The sequence below is a fragment of the Cannabis sativa genome, chromosome 3 (assembly GCF_029168945.1).
Source record: "Cannabis sativa cultivar Pink pepper isolate KNU-18-1 chromosome 3, ASM2916894v1, whole genome shotgun sequence".
In the NCBI taxonomy this organism is placed as follows: domain Eukaryota; kingdom Viridiplantae; phylum Streptophyta; class Magnoliopsida; order Rosales; family Cannabaceae; genus Cannabis; species Cannabis sativa.
The window spans coordinates 42,769,507-42,790,770 of record NC_083603.1 but is presented as its reverse complement, the minus strand read 5'-3'; the positions used below and the strand labels follow the sequence as shown (position 1 = coordinate 42,790,770).

Genomic DNA, 21,264 nt, shown 5'->3' with positions numbered 1-21,264 from the left:
TCACAAAAGTAACACTTCACATTAGAGTATTTGGACTTTCCGTTGTTATTCTTCTGTTTATTCTTATGCTCCTTACCATTACCATTCTGTTTAGTAGCACCATCATTTTTATTCTTGAATTTTCCTTTTCCTTTGTTGGGCTTGAGGTGAGAAACATAGTTAGCAGATTCATTCTTCTCCCTTTTAAGCTTGCTTTCTTCAGCTACACACTGAGAAATTAGGTCGCTGATAGTCCATGTTTGATTGTAAGTGTTGTAGGGTTTTGTCTTGATTAGGTGAAAGAGGCGGGAAGAGCATGAAGAGCTCGATGAATAATGAAAGAGTCAGGAAGAGGAATATTATGATCTTTCAACTTGGACTGAACATTCACCAATTTCAGAATAAAATCTCGCACTCCTTTTAATTCATCATACTTAATGGTTGTCATTTCATCCATAAGATGTCCAGCTTCAGCGTTTTCTCCAGTGTCGTATAATTTTTCTACAGCATTGAAAAACTCTTTGGCATTTGTAGTGTCTGGCAAACCACTCAATAGATGTTCAGGAATGGATCTTTTCATAGTAAGAAGACTAAGTCGACTTGACTTTTCCCATTGTGCATGATGAGTTCTCTCGGCGGTACATCTTTGAGTCGATAAGATCAGCAGGTTTTTCTTCTCGTAGGCACAAGTCCAAATCCATTATGCCTAAAGTAAATTCCACATCTCGTTTCCATGTCTTGTAGTTGGAAGCATTCAAAATATGGATGGAAGCATTATTGTTGTTCACAGAAAAGGAGACTGTAAAATTCAAAAATTAAAACTTGAATAAGCAATATGAGCAATGTATTAGAAAATATTGTAGAATCAACTGGTCATTATAAACTCCCCTTTGGGGTGAGAATATAACACACACATGATCTACCTTCATGAAGTTAACAACAAAGAAAAAATACATATCATTTAAGAATTTTATTACCTTTGGGCAAATAAATTTCTTAAAAATATGTATTAATTCAAGCAAAAAATAATAATAAATTTATATATTTAAATTATTACCTTTGGGCAAATAATTAAAATATATACATTTAATATTAACTCACTTCATGGAATGTGAACTAATATATGTAAATACTACCTTTGGGCAAGTAATTACACATATAGTCAACCAAAAATATAATATTTTCTTCAACATGTGAAATTTGGTGATAAAACAATCATTGAAAATTAATAATTTTCAACCAAATTTCCAAAAGAGATATATAATTGCTTTTATTATATTGATAAGCAAAAAATAAAGTGTCCACCATAACACATTATTTTTGTATCAAACAACCAAGTTTTATAACTTTAGAACAACAATTAATGGAAAAAAATGTGAAATAAAGAATATTGGTGGAGATTACATAGTCAAGATAAACTAAACAAGAGAGTGACTATGTCATATGGGACGAGAAGAAACCCAAAAAATTTTCTATGATTGACAAATTTCGAAAAATTATCAAAAATTATTTTTAATAATTTTTTAACTGCATAATTATCATTAAAATAATAATAATTATTAAACGGAGTCAAAAAATTAATTAAAAATCATAGAAAAATCAGAAATTGAATTTTAAGCACGCTGGAAAAAAGAACGTCGAAAACCGATGCCCCACGTGGCCTCACGCGCCCCCACGCGCCACCTGCGCGAGTGGGCTTCGCGGCCTGCTGCTTCTTCTTCTTTCTGGGCGGGTTTCAGTCGGGTCACGCGACCCGTTTTCCTCCAGTCGGGTCTGGACGTGTTTTCCGGCCAAAAACTCGACGAAAACACCGGAATTTGGATGGGTTTTGCTCGGGATTGAATTTCTAATTGATCTATGCTACTAATTTCGGTTATTAAAGTCTAAAAAACAATAGATCTAAAGAAAAGCAATCCAAAAAATAAAGAGCATAAAAAAAAAAAATGATATGGAATATCAATCTTAATTACAATACAAAATTAATCATTTAAGAACATTCATAAACAATTAATAATGAGATATCTATAATCAATTTTAGATTAAAAACCATAAAATCAAAATAAACAATTATAATTTCACATTATAATCATATAAACCCTAAAACTTTAAAATTAAAATTCTCTTAATATAGACTATGAATTCAAACATATAATATATCAATTGAAAGAGAATTTAACGATCAATAAAAACCCTAAAGTTTTAAGATTTATAAACAAAAAATTACACATAAAATAATAACGAAATTAATATGAAATTATGGATAATTAATATATACAAATTAATTATACTAATTATAGGTTCTAAATCATATACAATAGGCAATCTGATACCACATGTTAAATAAATTAACAATTAACCCAAGATCTATTTGTATATAACATAGAACACAATAGTAGTATATGATAATTGAGTATGTGTACCTGATTGATCCATAGCAATTATCTCTGATTGTCAAAAGGTATACAATTGTGATGAGACAATATGTATTTATAGAGTTAGGGAGGGGACTTAGCTACAAAACCCTAGTTGGGCTGGGCCTGCTCATCAAAGGCTTCAGTCAACTAGAAAAGCCCACACTTCTGCTTCACCTAGACTTTACTCACAGATGCTAAGCCCATTAACAATTGATCACCAACAACATGGGCTAACACAACAAAGAACTATCCAATCAACCCAAGTTTTAATAGAACCAATAAAATATAATGTAAGCCCAAATAAAAGTCTAACAGTATCTACTCACAATTTAAAAATTGGTTCAGATTAAACTCTATTCGTAATTAAAGTGATTAGAGTCTAATAAATTGAGCAAGCTATGCACCTTTATTGGAGGGTATCTTGAGAAAGGAACATGACCATGAGCAAGCTCTCTTGCAGTTATACCAAAAGACCCTAGAGAGAGCTAAGACCCTGAATTGATTCACTTAAGTGTGCATTCGTTACAAATATTAGAACACAGTTAGACCAGCAAGATGTCCCAACAATCGTGTTCCTTAAAGACCAAGGGGGCGGCAGTAATTTCACAGTTTTTATCTTGGTTGATCTGAGAGTATCGATAGATTTACACCTCCTGAATCACTTCATAATGGTGGCAAAAATTTGAATCTGTATTCTTGTATCTGAACTTTGTAAACACATAACAAACAGAAGAATGTTCAAAAAATTTCCAAAATATATACAACAATATTTTTTCTCTTTAACATAAGCTGTATGAAGATAACCTTTTCCAGAATTCTATATAAGTTGAAACAAGGGACCTTCTTTGCCCATTAAAATGATCTTGGTAACTGAAAACACGAGCATGATCATGCTCCTTGGAAAACTTCATCGCTTCCTCCTGCCTAGGAAATGTAGACCATATTTCCCTACTAAACACACAATAACACTCAAGTTACAACTCACTGAAATGTGACTTAACAGAAGTAGAGATATCAGTAGCAATGTAATAGGAGAAATACAAAGAAACACCTTGAGCTCAAAAAGATCCACACGAATTTCATTCAACAATCGCAATAGCAACCACAAGTAAATACTTTGTCAATGGAAGATTGTATTTTGGGTCGTTTCTTGAGTTTTTGGGATTGTAATTCTGGAGAAAGAATTGATGGGCATGTAGAAACACCATGCCTCAACTTTCTTTTACTTGCCTTTCTCTATCCTACATCAGATTCCTACATTGAAAGCACATAAGAGAAAACCACACGAATGAGAATGAATTTCTAACACCCTTTCGCCCTAACAAACAGAATCTTTAAAAGACATTGATGAATGAAAATGAAAAATGGATTGAATAGATTGAATGAATGAAATGATGATAAGAAAAAGAAATTGCCAAGAGTAGAAATGCCGCACTTGAAGAGGCTTCATAAATTTTTATATCTGCTATAAGTAATAATAAAAACACCATCAGTATAAACTTTTTTTTTACATAAAGTAGTGAACAATACATGATTATAAACCAATTAAAATAGCAGCAAAAAAATATTAATGGAATAGAATGAGTATCATATGAACCAGTAAAAAAGAGAAACATTGCATTGCAATCTTATTTATACACCAGTAATATTCCAAATTTACATCTTTGTATAGGGTGATACAAACTTGGAATGACTTAACCTCGTCAGGAAACTTATCTTCTGCAAGTGTTGCCACTAAAATATAATTTATGATATAAGGCTGATGTTTTCTACTTCATAAAAGTTCAATTAATGAGGATTACTATGATTCTCATGATTCTCAACCTCGTCTTCAATCAGCAAATGATCCCAAAATTGAATTAAATATGTAAGTAGTAAAAGTAACTAAATAATTAGTAAGAAACTACCATCTATTCCGTATTTTTGAAAACCAAACAATCATAGTTTTAATAATGTCCCATTTAAACAGAACAAGGAAGCAAGACAAATCAAATTAAAAATTTAAATAATCCATACAAAGATCAAGTGTAAATTGGAATTCTTATCTCTTATTTAATGGTGATTTGATTTGATTTGATGAAGCACTCAATTGAAGATGTAGATATACCTAAGAAAAAGGAAATGTGAGATTTAATTCAGTCATACCCAATTGAGAGACTATAAAATTTTTGAAAAGAAAAGCAGAAACAATGGTGAATGAAGAAGATGAAGAAGAGAGTTGGGCTGGACTGGCTGGATTTTTTTTGAATCTAAAAAGGGACGAACTTATATGGGAAATAATCACGAAGAAGAAAATAATCTACCAAATCAAAAAGAAAAAAATTAAACATGAAAGTCGTAGAATAAAATATTAGATTGATTGATTTTTGAGAAAAATACCAGAAACTTAGATTTCAATTGAAAAAGGATTTCTTAAATGAAAAGAGGAGAATCAGCCGCAACAAATGCTTGAGTTATTGTCACAGCCCGTGGTTGAGGAGTGAGATGAGAGGAATGCTCGATTTAAAAAGTTACCAATAGTATTTCTGAAATTTATTTTATTATATATAATAAAAAGTGACATAAATTTTTCATAAATCATTTTATTTTTATTAATAAATTATTTTATTTTTAATATAAATAAAAAGTTACCCAGAATTTCTCAAAAACCAAAAATTCTGTTATATAAGTACACTTTATATAGAATAGATATATAAGATATAAAGATATATAATTCTATTATTGTTTTCTTTTTAAACAATATAATAGAAAAATTATTTATGTTTCTTGAAGAATTACCATTGTAATGTCATTGTAGTTACACAAATAAATCTTTCTATTATTATTTTATTTTTTAAAAATAAAATAAAATAAATTCTATTATTATCTTATGCTATTTTGATGACTTACTCACTTCTTTTGACGTGAATTATCAAGCACTTGAACATACACTCTCTGCCATGCCTCTCTCACACAACCTTACACAAGCAATGAGATTTTTGAAGCACTTCAAACTATGAGTCCAGACAAAAGTCCAAGAAGTAATGGCATGTCTGCCATATTTTATCAAACTTATTGACATATTGTTGGTCCAACAGTGACAAATGTGGTTCTTAGAATTCTTAATGATGGTCATGATATGACATTGCTCAACAAGTCAATTATAACGCTCATCCCTAAGGTCAACACCAACTGGTATGGGTGACTATCGTCCAGTGTGTGCAACGTCATTTACAAACTCATATCAAAAGTGGTTGTTCTCAGATTCAAATAAGTTCTAACAGTCTATTTTTCTCTCAAATCGTCTCATCACATATAACATTCTAGTAGCGTTTGAGCTTGTCCACCATTTAAGGCACAAAACACAGGGTAAGAATGGTTACTCAGATCTGAAATTAGACATGAGCAAGGCTTTTGATAAAGTCGAATGGGCATATCTTGAGGTTGTGATGCTAAAGATGGGGTTTGACAGTTGTTGGGTCTCTTTGATCATGAAATGCTTACCCTCTACTAGTTTCTCATTCTCTCTCAATGGGGAAGTAGTAGGTACCGTACAACCTCATAGAGGCTTGCGCCAAGATGATTGTTATCTCCATATTTTTTTTGTGATTTTCTCTGAAGGCCTTTCAAGATTATTACAATATGAAGAAGCGGCTGGTAAACTTGAGGTGCTTCGTTTGACATGCCACTCTTCTTCAGTCTCACACCTTCTTTTTTCCAATGACAACCTTTTATTTTGTCGAGCTACGAATAGTTATGCTTTGGCCATTAAAAGTACACTTGACATTTACCATAAATCATCGGGCCAATTCCTCAATAATAATAAATCGGTAATGTCTTTTCCCCCAACACAGATGTGGTTGCTCAAAATTTTACACTCAAACTCTAGGAATATCTATCAATGAGTGTCATGAATGGTACTTAGGACTGCCTTCTTATTCTGGGCGAGATAAAAATGAGTTGTTTAACAATATTAAAGAGCGAGTTTAAAATTTGCTTCATGCTTGGAATGACAAACTTTTCTCAATTGGAGGGAAGGAAGTATTTTTGAAGGCGGTGGTTCAATCAATTATAACTTAAGCTCTGAGTTGCTTCAAGCTCACCAAGAATTTTTGTAATCAACTTGAAAGCATGATGGCAAACTTTTGGTGGGGCGCTAATCAAAATAGATCTAAAATTCATTGGAAAAGATAAAAATCTTTGTGCAAATTTAAATTTGAACGTGGTATGGATTTTCACTCTTTTGTTTACTTTAATCAAGTTCTTTTGGCTAAACAAGTTTGGCAGATTTTTGAAATGCCAGATTCTTTATTAAGACGATTGCTGAAATATAGGTATTTCTCAAACTCATCTTTTTTGGATGTCAATCTTGAACACTCCCCATCTTCAACATGGCAAAGTATCTACTGGGTAAAGAATTATTGATTAAAGGACTCAAATTTGAAGTTGGCAATGGTCTTCACATAGATAGCAGATGAGATCCATGGATTCCAGGTCATAATGAGTTTACACCGCTAACTTATATAGGACCTCCATCTATGTCTGTCTCTAATTTCATCACTAACAATAGGGAATGGGATTTTTCTCTGTTGAATACCTATTTCAAGTCTATTGATATCGATCAAATCATGGCGATTCCTCTGAGTTTCTGTGCAAACTAGGACTCACTCATATGGCATTACACTTTTGTTGGTGTATATACTGTTAAATCCGGATTCCACTTGGCGACTTCGTTAGAGGAACAACATGTTTCCTCTACTTTAGACCCACAACGTGATTGGTGGAAGTATTTGTAGTGCTTGAATTTGCCCTCCAAAGATCAAAATATTTACTTGAAAAGTTGTACAAAATGTGCTCCCAGTGGCTGCTGCACTTTATAAAAAAAAATTATAAATTCAGCTGCTTGCTTGTTGTGCGCAACTGCTTGGGAATCGATTGGAGGGGACATGCCCTGTTTGGTTGCAAACATGCTAAGGCAATATGGAAGCACAACAAATTTTCCATTGATTATGGCCAAGCTCGACATATGTTAAATGGTGATTACTTGTTGCACCTTTCCTCTCTACGTAATTAAGTTGATTTATAATTAATCATTTGTATTATGCGGGCTATTTGGAGTGATAGTCATAGAAGTAGAGTTTTTCATGGTGGGGTCGATAGGGAGAGTTCCTCAATTGCTACTTATGCAAACACCTATCTAGACAATTTCCTTAAGGCTAGGAAGTCTCATCTGCCGCCTGTTGCAACTATAGTTTATGCTACCTCAACACACAGAAATGACATCCTAATAGAAGGTGTTCCTTGAAAACCACCAAACCACAATAACCTGAAGTTAAACATTGATGATGTCGTGAACGATGAAGCAAAAATACTTGATGTAGGTGCTATCATTCGAGGTCATGATGGCTAGGTAACCCTTTCAAAAGCTGCACAAGGATGTTTCAGATCAGATGAGATGGAAGCAAAAGCTCTCTTCTATAGCCTTAATTGGGTCACGCAATTACAACTCCCGATAACCTATATTAAAACAAATACTTTGCGAGTATCCAATACTTTAAATGCTACATCTTCCAATTTATCATGCTTTATAGACTTAATTTTTAATGTACATTATTTTTTATCTTTTTTTTTTAGAATTATCGTTTCTCATGTTAACAGAACTGCTAAATGGATTAGCAAAATACGCTCTAACATTAAATGGAGACACTTATTAGATGGGAGAAATTCTCTATCCAATTTCTTCTCGTTGTAAATAATTTTTAATTTGAAATAACAGTAAATTTTCTCGAACAAAAAAGTCGGTTAATATATTTCAATCAAAAACTTGTGTACTTTATTTCAATCAAAAACTTGCTATGATTGGATGGAGCATATGGAAAACACGGAATGAGGTGCAATGGCAGCAGAAAACCAGACCAGTTTTGGAAGTTGTTCAGTCGGCAAAACAAGTTCTTAACCAATGGAAGATTGCTAAATTTCAGTCACCTAGTGTTTTATTTGCTACGAGTGACATCTTGAATAGCAATAGATGGCGTAAATCAGATGATTTAACGGTTAAGGTAAATGTCGATGGGGCAATTTTTGAAACTCAACAAAAGTTTGGTTTTGGTTGTGTTGCGCGTAATAGTCATGGCAAGCTTATTGAAGCTATTTCGGAGAGTAGATGGGGCTGTGTTCTTCCTGAAATAGCGGAGGTTATTGGAATAAAGGAGGCGTTAAGTTGGATAAAGCGCAAAGGTTGGGATAAGGTGGTTGTTGAATCTGATGCGTTAGTTGTAGTCCAAGCAATTAATAGCTCAACTCATATGCCATCTCAGTTTAGGTTATTGGTGGAGGATTGTCGTTTAATTTTAAATACTTTGAATAATTTTTTCATTTCTTTTGTTAATCGATATGCAAATAAGGCTGCCTATAGTATTGCTAGGGAGTCTTGTTTCTCGTCATGTTGTACGTATAATAAACTGAATGCTCCGTTTTTTTTGTGTGACATTATTATGACTGATGCCAGTTAATTTAATGAATTAATCTTTTGTCAAAAAAAATAATAATAATTTTTTTTAAAGATTTTGTTACTCACCTTAAAAGATTCGAAGGAGTCCGTTCCCAAAGACTTGATTTTTGAAGTCTATTAGTATTACCTTACTACCTTTGTCCTCTACCAACAACTATCTTCAGCTTTGCAGATATCTTCATACTGATTTTGCTTTAGGGATTTCTATTTGAAATTTACTGATTGATTTTGGGTTTCAACCTTAGCTAGGGTTTAGTGTACAAATTTGGGTTAAAAGCTCAAACTTCCGTTGTCTGCCTGAGATTGAAGGCCTCGTACAGGATCAATCAGCACAACCCAAATCCCATCGGGTTCGGAGGCCTACTCCGCTCCTTCCTTACAGGTATGTTCTTCATCTCCATCCCATTCAGTTCTTTCTTACTTCTATTTTTCGTTATTGATGAATTGTTTCACCAAACCATACATAGTTTCTTAAGAAATTTTACTTGGTCGAAACCTGTTTATAAAATTTTAGGGTTTATATCCAAATTTTAGGATTTACTTGATTACATAGAGAATTCAAAAGAGGATAAAATAATCATCAGTGATTTAGATATTACAGAAAAATGTGATTGATTTTTCTTTGGTTTTGATATTTTCTGTATATGTGTGACTAACTATTCTAAAAGATTTTCTTTATTTTAAGTAATTGTGTCATTAAAATGATGAACTTGATTTTTTTCTTCTTCTTATATGTGACTAATGTAGACACAGTCTCCTTATCTTTTTCTCACAAGAGATTGAATTACAATTGCCAACTTCCTTTATCCCCTTAATACATAATATCCTTTCCTCTTTGTTTAGTTTCTTTCTTTCTCTGCTTTTGTTGATAAATTTTCATCATCTATAATGTTAAACACTTAGCACATGGACTTTTCTCACACACATATAAATATATATTAACAAAGCAAACCATATAGCTCTTGTTTGCATTTCATTTTGTTATAGTCTTGTTTTTAAAGGATAGGTTTATTTATGGGGTTAATATCAATGCAAACTAAACCATGTATATTAATATTAGCTGCAATAGAAGAAGGTAATTCGTTGGAGTAGAGTACACCATTATATCTATGAGGTGTCAGTAATAATTTTAGTATTGCCATGATTTTTTTTCCCTTTCTATGTATTGTTTCTTTAAGGAAAATCAGTTATTTATTTTTTTAATTTAAACCAGTCCTGTCATCTTGTTTTTATGTTTCATGCTTGCCTGGTTTTTCAAATCTTGCATTGGCTTAATATATCTTTCATCTTTATTGTAGATTCCTAAGCAATACAAATCAGGAAGAGTGAACCCTGTCGAGACCTGTTGTTGTTGTTGCCTACCTTCTGAGTAAGTACCCCATTTATATCTCTGCCTATATGCACTTTGTATTTGAAATTTACTTCTTTTTCCTTTCGATAATTATATTTTGGGTTTCAGTTAAGTTTATATTTGGGTTTAGTGTAGAAATTTTGGTGAAAAGCTCAAACTTATGCACGGATTTAACATTTGAAATGCTTGAATTTATCACTATATGTGAGATTTTATGCTGATCAATTGTGTAAATGGGTGTCTAAGGTTTCTTTCAATTCTGTTACGTTCGTTTCCCTGTGAACTATAAGCTTTGCAGTTAGTTATACTTAATTTTTGCATCATTTGCAGGTGGCATTGTTGGGGTTTGGTTTAGTATAGTGTCTCTTCAACTTTAGCAATGGAGGTTAGTATTTAAATTAGTTTTGAGCTACAGATGGAATGCTTGTATGATCAATTGGCACGTAAATATGGACTTGATTGAGAAGTTTTCCCTTTTCTATCCATGGTTGTTTACTTAACCCATTTCAAGCACAAGATTTCGAACTGTGAGAGGGGATACTCAATGTTTGATCTGTCCCATTTCTCTTCAAATCCTTTCCCTTAAGATTTTATATATTTACTTTGTTTATTACGTAAACATGCCCTATTTGTGTTTTAATTATATTTTGGTCGGTTTCTTTTTGTTTTAGAAGCGTGCAAATACTGAGCTTGTTGACGTAGACAAGATAACAGAAACAATGGAAGCTGAAAACGCCAGCGGAGGCGGTTTATACCTTCCTGGGAAGGATAGAGTGGTATTTAAACCTCCAGAGAGGAAATCCCTCTTAGGTATGTATTGCATTAACATGTTTACATATTACTAGATGTATTCAGCTTCTGCTGACTTCCTTTGATGCAAGTTAGAAGAATGGTTCATGATTTGTTTATTTTTTAACTGGTGTTAGTTTCTGATTTGTGAATTATAGGGCTGGATACACTAGCCAGTGCAAAGAGGGGGGAGTCTAAGGCTGATGGTGGGTTCAAAGCCCCTAGAGAAAGAGTTGTTTCTGTTGCAGCATCCATGGAGGAAGAGGAGAACTCTGTATCTGTTGTAACAGATGATTCTAGGAGTAATACCTCCACGAGCATGCGGAATCCTTCTAGGAGACAATATCGTGAAGTAGCTGCAAATGAGACAACCTACAGAGGTATGGTTTCGGTTATATTTTGTTATCTAAGAATATATTTCTAGGATCTGTATGGTTCTCAGGTTCAAGTTTATTAATTCTCCTTCTTTTAAGTGCTTGAAAGAAGAGTAGTATGGCTGAAAATGCATTAGATCAAAAGGGTTGGCTTTCTACAGATTTATGTGATATATCATTTTACAAGTAAAACAAATAGATTGGTAGTCTTTAATTTTATTTTTCATTTCTTGACTTATAAACTGTTAGATTCTCTTAGTATTTAGTTTTTTCTTTTATTTATTGTTCTTTAACATTTTCAGCGGTTGAGTAAAATTTGGAATTCTTCTACTGCAGAAAGTACAGATGATGATGCATTTGGCTCTTCAAGTTTCAGAGAACGTCAACATTCAGATGTAAGTTTATCTTCTGTGCAAGTTATTTCATCACTGGTGTTAGTATCATGTGTTCAGGTCCATTACTTGTTACTCCAAATGTTTCTTATTCAGTTCAACTTTTCTTTCCGGGTTATTGGTCTTGCTTCATCTTCTTCTAGTTTTTTTATTCTGGCCTCTCTCTCTCTCTCTCTCTTAGTGCGTTTTTTTTAATGGTGAAAGCACTTCTTCAAAATGCTGATTATCAGTTCTGTATGCTTATAATAATACGTTCGATTTGCAGGTTTCAACCATATCTACGCGAAGCTCCCAGAGCATCCCATCTAGAAGCCCTAGGTATGATAGGGATGACCGTGTTCGTGACAGAAGAGAGCATAGAGATCATTATGATAGGGATGACCGTGATGGTGGGAGAAGAGACTACAGGGATGACAGGAGGGTAAGACAAGGACATGGTAACGGCAGTAAAAATCAATATTATGGAAGAGAATCATCTGATCGTTATGAACCAGTGTATAGTGGAGATAATGAAAGAAAGAGAAGTAGATATGAAAATTCAACAAGGGGGTCTGGTAAGTGATCCTTTTGCATGCGTGTGCAACGTGTAATGTTGATTTTCCTAAATGAATAAACATAATGCTACAAATACAAACATGTCTTTCTTTTTTTGCCACTATAGTCTTGCCAGTGGTTTGTAATGTTTGTTATCAAGACTGGGTTAATGAGTACTCTTTACTGGGATGATTTTGTACTATTTTGTGGAAATACATGTTTATTACTGTTTACTGACTTAATGCTGAAATGGGCAACTGCTTCAGGCAGATCAAACTGGGATGATGGGAAATGGGAATGGGAGGACACACCGCGTCGAGATAGTTATTCTAATTCCAGCAGGCGCCATCAACCGTCCCCTATGTTTGTTGGGGCCTCACCAGATGCAAGGCTTGTTTCCCCATGGTTGGGTGGCAACACCCCCCATTCCAACGGTATGTTATACGGACCATGGAACCTGCTGTTATTTCGGATTATCGTATTTTAGGCAGATAGATTGACTTGGGAGTTTTTGCAGGCTCTAATGTTTCTTCCTGGGACAATATCTCGCCCTCACCAGCTCCCATACGTGCTTCTGGATCCTCAGTTAGATCTTCAAATTCTAGACATAGTGGGAAGTCTCATCAAATCACTTTTTCTACAAATAATTCACAATCGAATGAGGTAATATAGTTTTGGACTTCTGTTAGCTTTACAACTGAGTTAGTATATTTCTTTAAAGTTTGATGTTCTGCCTTCTGCGTTTAGTTCAGAAAGAACAGACTTGTAGGGCTGTCATCAGATAGCCAATTAGCCATGAATGGTCTCTTCACATTCTATTAGCTTACCATATTAATTGTGTCCACTGTCAATGACTACAGGATGAGGAAGCTGAGATGACTGATTTAGCTGAAGAGCAGAAGTACGAGATTTCTGAAAGCATGCGCCAAGAGATGGAATACAATTCTGATCGTGCCTGGTAATTTAAAAGATGGATTGTTTTGTTTGTTTTCTTGCACTAAAAATATGATCTTAAGATAATGGGGTGCCTAATTCCTTGAAGGCAGATTTATCATAGCCGACTAATACAATCTTTTTGTATAGGTATGACCGAGAAGAAGGTAATGCTATGTTTGATGCAGATAGCTCATCATTTTTCTTTGGTGACGAGGCAACTTTACAAAAGAAAGAAGCAGAGCTAGCCAAAAGGCTGGTATGTCTTGTTATATCTTAAATACTGTTAGTCTGCATGTCAGAACCCTCTTGATATAAGTTTATAAATCTGGTGCAGGTTCGAAGAGACGGCACTAAAATGACACTTGCTCAAACCAAAAAATTGTCTCAACGCACTGCTGATAATGCTCAGTGGGAGGACAGGCAACTATTGAGATCTGGTGCTGTTCGTGGCACTGAGGTACAGACTGATTTCGACGATGAAGATGAACGCAGGGTTATTCTTCTTGTGCATGGTAAAAACATTTGCAATGAGCTATCTGAGTCATTCAATGTTAAAAATCATTTGTAGCTTGGGCAGAGACATGGATTGGATACTGCAAATTATCTAACTTACCTTTAATGTTGTTTTTACAGATACAAAACCTCCTTTCTTGGATGGGAGGGTTGTTTATACCAAGCAAGCAGAGCCAATAATGCCAATTAAGGATCCCACATCTGATATGGCTATAATTTCACGCAAAGGATCTGGTTTGGTTAGGGAAATCCATGAGAAACAAAGTATGAACAAATCACGGCAACGCTTTTGGGAGCTTGCTGGCTCTAAACTTGGTGATATCCTTGGTGTTGAGAAAACGGCAGAGCAGGTATTTTATTTGAAAATTACACTGTAAGTATGATTCACACTCATAAGTTAGATGCTAATTCTTTCAGATTGCTTTTAGATTGATGCAGATACTGCTGCAGTTGGTGAAGATGGTGAAATTGATTTTAAGGAAGAAGCAAAGTTTGCACAACATTTAAGGAAGGAGGAAGCTGCGAGTGACTTTGCAAAGACAAAAACTCTTGCTCAGCAACGGCAGTATCTGCCAATCTATTCAGTGCGAGAGGAATTGATGCAGGTGTGATTTCTTTCTCACTAGACTTGAATGTTATTATTTTTCGAGATTGTTATGTCTTTGATATACTTGTGAGCATATATTAATATGAGTTTAATTTCTTGCACTTTTGGGTGGTTTCTCAAATCTTCTTTGTTTTGAATACTATTGTACAGACAATACGTGAAAATCAAGTTGTTGTTATTGTTGGAGAAACTGGTTCAGGAAAGACAACTCAATTGACACAGGTTCGTTTACTCTTTATTTTTATCACCAAAATGATTGTACCATTACTTTAAAGTAGCAAGGATAATTTGTGTATCACATTGGTTGGCATTTAATTATTTTGCTTTGGTTTACAGTATCTACATGAAGATGGCTACACTGTTAATGGAATTGTAGGATGCACCCAACCTAGGCGTGTGGCAGCAATGAGTGTTGCGAAAAGAGTTAGCGAAGAGATGGAGACTGATTTAGGAGATAAAGTTGGTTATGCTATTCGTTTTGAGGATGTGACAGGGCCAAATACTAAAATAAAGGTTTCTTCCTCTCTCTTGCTTTCAATTATTTGAATTGTATATCTTATGGCATGTAACCATACAAACACTCATTGTTTATGATGGTCATTGAAATATTAATATTTCAGCATACATTCTGTTTTCAAGTGTTCTCTAGCTCCATATGCGAATTTTATCAATTTGCTTATCTAATTTCTGATTACAGTACATGACAGACGGAGTACTTCTGCGTGAGACTCTTAAAGATGCTGAACTTGAGAAGTATCGGTATGTGAAGTTGATTTTTCTATATTTGTCTGTTCTACATAATTATGTATATTTGTGTACATATCAAAACCATTAACTTTCGCTGTTGTTTTTTATTGTAGTGTCATTGTGATGGATGAAGCCCACGAGAGGTCTCTGAGCACAGATGTTCTGTTTGGAATTTTGAAGAAGGTTGTTGCTCAACGTCGCGATTTTAAGCTCATTGTGACATCTGCTACTCTCAATGCCGAAAAATTTGCAGATTTTTTTGGAAGGTATTTTATATTTTCATGGATTCTGATCATTTCATCATCTCTTACACAAGCTTTATTAATTCTTCTTTTTTTCTAATACTGCAGTGTTCCAGTTTTTAAAATTCCTGGAAGGACATTTCCCGTAAATATACTGTACAGTAAAAGCCCATGTGAGGATTATGTTGAAGCCGCCGTTAAACAAGCGATGACTATCCATATCACCAGCCCGCCGGGGGACATTCTTATCTTTATGACTGGCCAAGATGAGATTGAGGCAGCCTGCTATGCTCTAGCAGAGCGTATGGAACAACTTATCTCAACAACAAAGAAAGGGGTTCCGAAGCTCTTGATACTTCCAATATATTCACAACTTCCTGCTGATTTACAAGCAAAAATATTCGAAAAAGCCGAAGAGGGAGAGCGCAAGTGTATTGTGGCCACCAACATAGCTGAGACATCTTTGACAGTGGATGGAATATACTATGTCATTGACACCGGATATGGTAAAATGAAGGTGTACAACCCTAGAATGGGTATGGATGCTCTGCAAGTTTTCCCAGTGAGCCGTGCTGCTGCTGACCAGCGTTCTGGACGAGCTGGAAGAACTGGCCCAGGAACATGTTATCGACTGTACACAGAGAATGCATACCTCAACGAAATGCTTCCCAGTCCTGTGCCAGAGATTCAAAGGACCAATCTTGGGAATGTTGTCTTGTTGCTCAAATCTCTGAAAGTTGAAAATTTACTAGATTTTGATTTCATGGATCCACCTCCCCAAGACAATATTCTTAATTCTATGTACCAGCTGTGGGTCTTGGGTGCTCTTAACAATGTTGGGGGCTTGACTGAACTTGGGTGGAAAATGGTGGAGTTCCCATTAGATCCCCCACTTGCTAAGATGCTCCTAATGGGGGAACGGTTGGGATGCTTAGATGAGGTTTTGACTATTGTATCTATGCTTTCAGTGCCATCAGTATTTTTCAGGCCAAAAGATAGGGCAGAGGAGAGTGATGCTGCACGCGAAAAATTCTTTATCCCAGAGTCTGACCACTTGACTCTCTACAATGTGTATCAGCAATGGAAACAACATCAATACAGGGGAGACTGGTGTAATGACCATTATTTGCATGTTAAAGGGTTACGGAAGGCGAGGGAGGTGAGGTCGCAGCTGCTAGATATTTTAAAGACGTTAAAAATTCCCTTAACAACTTCATGGCCCGATACAGACATTGTGAGAAAAGCTATTTGCTCTGCATATTTTCACAACTCAGCCAAACTAAAGGGCGTGGGAGAGTATGTCAATTGCAGGAACGGTATGCCTTGTCATTTGCATCCTAGCAGTGCTCTCTATGGCATGGGCTGCACACCCGAGTATGTGGTTTATCACGAATTGATTCTAACAAGCAAAGAGTACATGCAATGTGCTACGGCAGTGGAGCCCCAATGGATGGCTGAGCTAGGACCCATGTTCTTTTCTGTTAAGGACTCTGATACATCATTATTGGAGCATAAGAAAAAGCAGAAGGAAGAGAAAACAGCCATGGAAGAAGAGATGGAGAGTTTAAGAAAGGAGCAAGCCGAGGCAGAGAGACGGAACAAGGAAAAGGAGATGAAGAAGAGAGCTAAGCAGCAGCAAGCCGTGTCTCAACCGGGGTTGCCAAAGGGCTCTTCTACCTATCTGAGACCGAAGAGGTTTGGGTTGTAAGTGTAAAACATTATTTATTTTAAGTTCCTTGAATGGCAAACCTGTTGTATTCTCAAATCATAGAACATAAATTTTGTTCCTGGTTTAACCAAAAGTGGATGAAGCAAAGGAAAATAAAATTCATTCCTTGTCACGATGGGCATATACAGTGTCTTCTGTTCTGTCAAGCAAAGCAGAGCTTGGAATTTGTAATCACCCAAAAATAGTTATAAAGAAATTATTGCTAAAGATGTCTGTAAATGACTCTTTTATTTTCTTTTAATTTGTAAGCTGTAATCACCCAAAAATAATTATTTTCATCACTTGCTGTCGTTTAAGCCTAAGATGTTGGTTAACTGCTGATTTATTAATATTATAAAAAGTTGTATTATACATTGTGGATCCTAAGAGGCAATGAGTTTGGTCTAAATAGGATAGGACATTAGAGCTTATAATTCGTAGCAGAATTAGGATGCAGCATCTAAGGATTTTCTTCTTTTGGAGTTGTGATTAACAGTACTACTACTAGTGGTGGTGTTTATTAAAGCTCTCACAAAACAACTCAAACAAAAGCTGTTTTCAGAGGTTTTTGGTATGGTGTTGATCTTTGATTCATCTTTGTGAAAGGATTTATCTAGTTGAGGAGTATCATTTGTAGTAGATGGGGGTAATATCTGCATAATTTAAGTTATAATATAATAATAATATATGTATTTATCATTTGTAAATTTTATATGTTTATGACATATTAGATGTTAGAAGGGTAGTTAGGTTGTTATTGTTAGTTATACACGTGGTATCTTTATTGTTAAAGCTATTGGATTTCGTTATGCAATAATGTATTCTCACTATTTGGCAATTCATTCAATGAGAATTCAATCAATTCATTCTTCTCTTTTCTCTGAATTACGAAACTAATATGGTATCAAATTAAAACATGCTCTTTTTTTTTTATCATTTTCACACAACAATCGCAAAACCACACACCAAGAACTCTCTCAATGGCGAGAATGGAGACACCTCTGCTGATCTCATTCCAAATGCTGAAATCACTTCTGCTCCAGCTCCACAAGCTTTCATGGAGTCCCATGATCGACTTGCTCACGAGGACTTGTCCAGTCCCTATTTCTTGAGCACAGGAGATCATCCAATTCTTGTTCTTGTCAATTGACACTGAAATAGTCTAGTCTAACCAATCAAGCTTGAGAATCAAAATATAATAATAGTGCAATACAAAAATGTTTTGAACCATTTTTTTTTCTTTTGTAGCACTAGATTAGAAATTTGAAAAAAAAAAGCTTAAATTCAAATTATGTTGAAAAAGTAATACATCATCAAGATCACTCAATTAAAAAAACACGAAAAAAAATTACTATTTTTACCCTTAAACTTATGACATTATCAAATAAGATCTCAAATATATAATCCTGATAATAAATATCCTTGAAATATAACATCTAGGTGGTCTTTGGTTTGAGGGAATGAAATGGAATAGGATTTGTAGGTTTCTAGATTAGCCTTTGTTTGTTTTTGGCTTTTTCCCTTTCTAGCACATGCCACTCATGCTCATGTAGACAAAGACATTGTCATTGTTTTCCAATATGTTAGAAGTTGAGAGACCAGACAATGTCCCTTTCTTGGGAGTTTTGTCTGCTTGTAGCCATGGCCGGTTGGTCAGCAAAGGTAAGTAGAAGCTACTTTGATATTATGAGCAGAGACTACAACATCAAACCAACCATGAAACACCGCGGATGTATGGTGTATATTCTGGGACGACACGGGTTGTTGGATGAGGCTTACATCTTTTACAGTTAGAACCAGATCACAGCAGGGAAGTAGAACAAAGTTATTAGCTTAAGAAATTCAATGAAAGATCGGCAAGTTCAAAAACGAGAACCTGAGAATAGCTTCATTGAAGATTCATCATCAGACCAGATTTAATATGAAATTAACTAGAGACTACTCAAACGAAGGTATAATGCATTGCATAGGGCAGACCGGACCAAATCTGCTCATTTCTTGTATCAAATTTTACTGAAGCACTATAATTTTTGGACCTTGGCATAGATTGCAAAGGCACATACATTATTAACATGAGAAAAAGTGTACAATCAGTTGGCTGTTCTTAATCATCTAAATGTATTAAACATGTCATCTAAATATGTTCAACCCCATTTTTAAGAGATTTTCTTATTCTTGCTCTCTTGCCACTCTTGGATATTAGCACTAATCCTTGCTTCCACAGTTGAGCGAAACCCCGGATAGGGTTCATAGTCCAAAGACGACTGAAGAACCTTCAAGAAACAAAATGCTCATAACATTAAAAATAAATGGTAATCAACAAACCATATAAAAAAATCAATTAGCAGCTCCGAGTGCAAAACAAGTCACCTCGAGCAAAACAAAGAAAGGAGCCATCAAGAAGGCTTGAACAAGGTTGTCCAGAAGAGCTGGTGCACGTTTCTACAACCACATCAAAACATGGAAACAGAAAAATGTAATTATTTTAGCATAGAAAGTTGCAATATGTTCAAAATAGAAGAAGTTAATTATAGTTCTGTGTACAGAGCTAATATCAACCTCAAACACCCCATGTCCTATAAACTGCCCTGTCCAACAGAACAATTGAGCTGCCAGCCCAACCTGAAACAAAATTTTCGAATTAATGCGGATGGAACAAAACAAAACACAAATCTTGATCTTGGGGACATTGTTAGGCCTCCAACAAGTAAAAGAATTTCAAACTCATGGAAAGGCTCCAATTAAGATCTATAACAATGCAGTATGTTTCTTTATTTTCCTAGTAAAGAGAACTAAGCTTAGCAAATCATTTCATACTAATATAAAATCTCACATTTTAAACAAAATTAAACATTAGTCTCCAACTTCCATAGGAACTAATCATATTTTCTTAACCAGCCATAAACATTAATGGAAATGAAATTACATAACTCCCCCCCAAAAAAACAGGCAACCATAAACTAGTCAAAACAAAATGCACTTGATCCAACAGCAATATCAATTAAAAATAGCTCCCCTAAACAAAATTAAGACAACAGAGTAAAACCCATATCAAAATTATCCATTCCAGAAAATAAGCCCCTTTAAATAGTTGGTAATTACTTCTTTTGATCTAAAATTTTCTATGCTAATCAGATATGTTATACACGACTCTAATTAGAAAATATGTACATAAATTTTTGCTTTTTTTTCAAAAAAAAAAAGGGAAAAAGTCATCTAACATATGATTTATGGGGGCTTACCTTCCATGCTACTGAGAAACCGAGGTGTTGAGCAAGAAGACTGGCTCCGACCCAACAAAGAAAACAGAGCAAAGCAGCCAAAGAGCCAGCTTTCTTGTCCAAACATATATAGAACAGACTATAGATAACAGTCAAAACGAAACCCAAATTCAAAATAAGTCCATGGCCATGGTCAAACCCAGATGGGAAATCGAAAAAAGAGGGCGTGAAGTAGACAAGAAGAAGAGTAGAGAAAAGGATTGGCCACACAAAAAAAGTATGTATCAATATATTAATTGGGTTGCTATGATATGCACCGTAGAAGGCAAAATGCTTCTCCAGATCAAATAACCCTATCCGACCCATCAGCGCCAAAATTTTCCTGGAAAATGAAAAAGAGAAATACAAAAGAGGAGACTTTAATCAACAGAGACGGAGAACACGGAAATCGATTCCACGTTTGTATGATTAACGTTTTTATTTTAAATTTTTAGGTGATTCTACGATGCACTCCCTTAAAAGGGATGTATTGATACACTCTTAACTTGTTTCGGTCTTGAGAAAATTTTGTTACTCTAATTTTAAAATAAAATAATCACGCATGTAATACACTGTTTGAACGTAGTTTTCGGCGTGTTAAATTTTTCTAAATTTCTTAAAATTTTGCAGAATGTCTTAAATAACTATAACGTACATGACCATGAGAAAAAATTTGACTAAAAAATTATTTCGGGTTTTAAAACAGATAAGAGTACATCAATATATCTATTTTAAAGGGTGCATTATAAAATTTCACTAAATTTTTAATAAGTAAGTTATAATTTTAAAATTTATGTAAGTATTCAATTGTGACGTGGCAGTCTTTAATAAGTCTAACTTATTAAATTTTTTATTTTTTATTTAAAAATTAATTTAAATATACTAACAAGAAAATGATATGTAGATAATGACTTCACATTTAATTGCT

At 34.6% G+C, this 21,264-nt stretch overlaps 2 protein-coding genes and 1 long non-coding RNA gene across 5 annotated transcripts; 1 reads left to right on the top strand and 2 right to left on the bottom strand.

Annotated features, from left to right (window-relative positions):
* Positions 1-2,733: 2,733 nt before the first annotated feature.
* LOC133035365 (uncharacterized) lies at positions 2,734-4,098 on the bottom strand. Its single transcript, XR_009686610.1, has 3 exons — positions 3,445-4,098; positions 3,198-3,344; positions 2,734-3,095 (listed from the first exon to the last, which is right to left on the bottom strand). It is a non-coding gene; the product is annotated as an uncharacterized LOC133035365 (long non-coding RNA).
* Positions 4,099-8,927: 4,829 nt separating this feature from the next.
* Positions 8,928-17,393, top strand: LOC115709732 (pre-mRNA-splicing factor ATP-dependent RNA helicase DEAH7). Of its 3 annotated transcripts, none has more exons than XM_030637914.2 (19): positions 8,928-9,265; positions 10,182-10,252; positions 10,565-10,619; positions 10,909-11,044; positions 11,182-11,403; positions 11,734-11,792; positions 12,055-12,343; positions 12,590-12,757; positions 12,841-12,986; positions 13,184-13,281; positions 13,407-13,515; positions 13,594-13,771; positions 13,893-14,122; positions 14,201-14,377; positions 14,530-14,601; positions 14,716-14,892; positions 15,077-15,138; positions 15,240-15,392; positions 15,477-17,393. In XM_030637914.2, exons 3-19 carry the CDS (start codon positions 10,614-10,616, stop codon positions 17,074-17,076), a joined length of 3,882 nt encoding a protein of 1,293 aa, XP_030493774.2. In that variant the 5' UTR covers positions 8,928-9,265; positions 10,182-10,252; positions 10,565-10,613; the 3' UTR covers positions 17,077-17,393. The 3 variants fall into 3 exon arrangements, with proteins under 3 accessions (XP_030493774.2, XP_030493773.2, XP_030493775.1); XM_030637913.2 differs by having other exon boundaries at positions 10,906-11,044; XM_030637915.2 differs by lacking the exons at positions 8,928-9,265; positions 10,182-10,252; positions 10,565-10,619; positions 10,909-11,044 and having other exon boundaries at positions 11,242-11,403; positions 11,700-11,792.
* A 1,654-nt stretch (positions 17,394-19,047) lies between these two features.
* LOC115709734 (2-hydroxy-palmitic acid dioxygenase MPO1) lies at positions 19,048-20,776 on the bottom strand. The gene is made up of 4 exons (XM_030637916.2): positions 20,319-20,776; positions 19,636-19,698; positions 19,447-19,518; positions 19,048-19,349 (listed from the first exon to the last, which is right to left on the bottom strand). Exons 1-4 carry the CDS (start codon positions 20,661-20,663, stop codon positions 19,233-19,235), a joined length of 597 nt encoding a protein of 198 aa, XP_030493776.2. The 5' UTR covers positions 20,664-20,776; the 3' UTR covers positions 19,048-19,232.
* Positions 20,777-21,264: the final 488 nt, after the last annotated feature.